At 38.2% G+C, this 3,853-nt stretch overlaps 1 protein-coding gene across 1 annotated transcript; it reads right to left on the bottom strand.

Annotated features, from left to right (window-relative positions):
• Positions 1-775: 775 nt before the first annotated feature.
• LOC124372593 (piggyBac transposable element-derived protein 3-like) lies at positions 776-2,881 on the bottom strand. Its single transcript, XM_046830999.1, has 2 exons — positions 2,119-2,881; positions 776-1,876 (listed from the first exon to the last, which is right to left on the bottom strand). Exons 1-2 carry the CDS (start codon positions 2,290-2,292, stop codon positions 776-778), a joined length of 1,275 nt encoding a protein of 424 aa, XP_046686955.1. The 5' UTR covers positions 2,293-2,881.
• Positions 2,882-3,853: the final 972 nt, after the last annotated feature.

Below are 3,853 nucleotides of genomic sequence, written 5' to 3'. Positions count from 1 at the left end.
TATTTGCCCATAGGTGCCATATGGCACTAATTTACAACAACAACAAAACTGGGTAGATACATAGGAGAATAATAACAATAACATTTTGTATTTTCATGAACAATGTATTATTAAAATACTAGTCAAAATTATTACAGATTGCAATATACACACTAGTCACAGTTATGAAAACTGTAAAAACAGTTGCTTACATTGGTCAAACACAGGTGGACTGCACACTTTTGACACCTAATCCTACTTTGTCCTTTGTTGCAATGTGCGCAACGCAACTTATTCCCAACAGGCGTTGGCCAATGTGCTACGTTCCTCTTCGGTCCTCTTTTAGGAGTAATTGGAGGAGTATCAGTCCGAGGTCTTCCAGGTCCTTTTTTCTCCGTTATGACTCCTTTAGAGCACAGAGCTCTTGCGACATACAACTGAAATTGTACAAGCGTGTATTTACATTCTTGCCCAGTTTGCTTCAAAAAGCGCCGGTACAAAAGCCACCCATTTACAACTGAAACATTAAAACACCAGTGAACTATTCGCATATATCCACGTTTGCTCCTTATATCAATTCGATACAGTGAAATCAACATCCCAAACAAGTCAACCCCTCCCATTGACTCATTGTAGGATTGCTGGTCGGGGAACATCTACCTGCTGGCGATCTTTTTTTGACCATCTCCTACATGTTTCTATGGGTTCAATGTTGTCAATAGCAGTGAGCATAGTGATTGGTTTGTTATCATACCACCTAACTGCCAAAAGACTGCTTTTTGTATCCACAGCACTGTCATGTGACCCCCTTCCGAGCCGTTTTAGATCTTTCTCTTCCAACAGTGGGCAATGATTGGTTCGATCTGGACGAACTACTTCCGGTTCCCCATACCCCCTTCTCCTTTAAGTAATTGAATAACTTTATTGAGGTGAACCAGTTATCTGTAAAAATTTTAAAGCCCTTATCATTTGGCAAATCCAAGCAAAGTTCAACTACAATGTCACCGCTGAACCCGAGACCGTAGTCACCACAAGTCTTTTCACTCCCAATGTATATTGAGAAATCGTGCATCAAACCTGATGCTCCGCATCTCATAAATACTTTGTAGCCCCATTTTTTGGGCTTTTTCTTCACATATTGCTTCATGTGTGAAGTCCCTTTGAATGGTATCATGTGCTCATCGATGGATTGATTCTGTTCTGGTGGAATCGTTCTGCAAGCCTCAGCAATAGTATTTATCAAAGGGCGAACTTTGAAAAGGCTGTCTCCAGGAATTCGTGTGGTATTATCAACAAGATGAAAATGATTTAATATATCATCAAACCTGTTCCTAGGCAAAACTTCAGCAATTGCTGGGTAGCGAGTCTCCGCTGCCCAATACATACGATATTGGGGAACATTGACTACTCCACTGTGCAACAATATGCCAATGTATTGTTGTATTTCAATATTTGTAACACTCAAGTCCTTTCCCTTCTGCTGAGCATAAAGATTTGTTTGCTCTGTTATTAGATGAATTATTTCTTCATTAATAAACATTGAGAAGAAATCTAATGGGGTTTTTGAAGCTGCTTCTGTGGGGGGGTTAGGAATAGTACCTTCCCACTGAACATTAGGAGAGATGAACTTTTCCTTATTCCAAATGGATACTGGGGATCTATCCCTTTGTACAGCACGTCTTACTCTGGGGGCATTTTCTTGTCGTCTTCCCCTCCCTCTTCTATGTATAGGCCTACCTGTAGAAGGTCCTGGACGCATATAGTCTGGATCTGCCATACTCACGTCCTCTTCTTCTGGTAAAGCAGTCACAATCTCAGATGCAGATTGGATGTCTTCGGCTTCCTGTTCTTCAACGTCTCCAAATTCATTATCACCCTCAGACACTGCAACCCGAATCTGCAAAATAAATTAAAAGTAAGTTATGTAAAGTTTTTAGTTAGAAACAAAAAAACAGGTTCAAAGTACGGAACCCATGCATTATTAAATTATTTTCCCAAATAAAAAAAAAAATATATTTTGTTAAAATTTATTCTAGGCTATATTAATTTGAATAACTACTCCATCTTTTACGAAATAAAAAAATACAGCGTTTAATTTATGGAACGTAACTAAGCTATTAAAAAACTTCACTCAGATACCTCTTCCAAATTTATTCCATCAGCTTCTAGCTGCTCTTCTAAGCCCCGATTGAAAATTATATCAAATACGAGGTCTTCTTCATTCTCTTCATTTCCAAGCTCCTCTTCTTCCGATATATCACTACTTGGCAAAAGTAGCCACTCTTGTATAACACCGTCGTCACGATCATCCATCTGGAAATAAATTAGTTTACTATAACGTTCATAAAAAAAATAGGCTATGAAGAATACAGATGTATATCACAAAATGGCTTTTATACAAAAAGGCAATCTTAGCATATTTATAAATAAATAAAGGAGTATTTTGAAATTTGTAATAAAATATTTTTATTGCCTCCTCCCATTTATGGGTGGGCAATAGACTATACACAGATTAAAATGCACTATTTACTGGTCTAAATCAAATTGAATCCATATGGCACCTACAGGTACAGCAGGAACCATGACGTTTGAACAAAATAACTGAATCCATATGGCACTTATAGGCATAGGAAGAACTTCACTACCATAAAACAATGAACTTGTCATGCCTATAGAATCCATACGGATTCAATTATACTTTGGTTGTTTTACAATAGATTATACCACTTATCTTAATTTTATGTAAGTAAATACATTTGTGAAAACCTAGGCAACATCATTATAATTTTTACCAGTTTCCATAACAATAGTAAATAACACTAACTTACCTCTGAAAATGATGAATTCAGCAGTTGATGTAGTAGCTGTGAGTTCAGCTGAACAAAACTATTTCTTTTGAGAATTTACAGGTCTGCCAACATGAAAAAAAATCATTTTCCCACCCAAACATCAAATTTACCCGTCCCTAGAGTTTAAAATCTGTAAGATTTCAGATGTTGGCTCTAGAAAATCAGAAAGAAACTGAATCCATATGGAGCCTATGGGCAGGAAAGGGTTTTAAACAAAATCAAGGAAAAACAAAAAACAAAATTACTTTTAAAACCTAATTTTATATGAATATTATACAATGGAAATATTAACGGACTGCGAAGCCATCTGGAAGACCTGAATCTACTAGCATCACAAATAAAACCAAATATCATATGTATTCAGGAGACCAAGCTTCGCCGTGCATGCCAATTTTCCATCAGGGGATGGGATATCTTCCGCCATGACAACCATAATGACGGACATGCATGTGGAGGAGTTATGGTTCTCGCGAATCCTTCTCTGAATACAGTGGAGGTACCTTTGAACACACCTCTACAAGTAATATGCATAAAGATTGACATACCGTTTAAATTACATATCTGTTGTGTTTATATCCCCCCGCCACCAGAATGTCTTCCAAGAGAAGATCTATTGGACCTTATTAATCAATTGCCTCGTCCTTTCGTACTTGTGGGGGATTTCAACGCCCACCATCGTTTTTGGGGCTCTACTACTTGCTCTCCAAGGGGCAACATGGTTTCCAAGGTCCTTGATGATCTGAATCTTGTTTTATTGAACGATGGCTCGCCAACTTACCTCTGCCCGAGAACAGGTTCCTGGTCAGTATTAGACCTAACCGTGTGCACACCACAAATTGCTTACCGCTTCGACTGGTCAGTTTCCTCTGACCTTTACGGTAGCGACCATGCACCGGTCATAATTAAAGTTCTCGATATTCCAGGTAATGTGCCCCAAAGACCTAAATGGGTGCTTGATAAGGCGGATTGGGGCAAATTTAAACAAGTTTTACAGGCACCAGATGTTTCAACATCAGTAGATATAG

This window comes from Homalodisca vitripennis, unplaced genomic scaffold (genome assembly GCF_021130785.1).
Source record: "Homalodisca vitripennis isolate AUS2020 unplaced genomic scaffold, UT_GWSS_2.1 ScUCBcl_3579;HRSCAF=9184, whole genome shotgun sequence".
Lineage (NCBI taxonomy): Eukaryota > Metazoa > Arthropoda > Insecta > Hemiptera > Cicadellidae > Homalodisca > Homalodisca vitripennis.
This window is presented reverse-complemented; position numbering and strand designations above follow the sequence as displayed.

Excerpts from the sequence above, each read along its gene's own strand:
- LOC124372593 (XM_046830999.1), bottom strand. The coding sequence starts at position 2,292 with ATGGATGATCGTGACGACGGTGTTATACAAGAGTGGCTACTTTTGCCA. Across the intron at positions 1,877-2,118 it reads ATGGAATAAATTTGGAAGAG|ATTCGGGTTGCAGTGTCTGA; the intron begins GTATCTGAGTGA and ends TTTATTTTGCAG.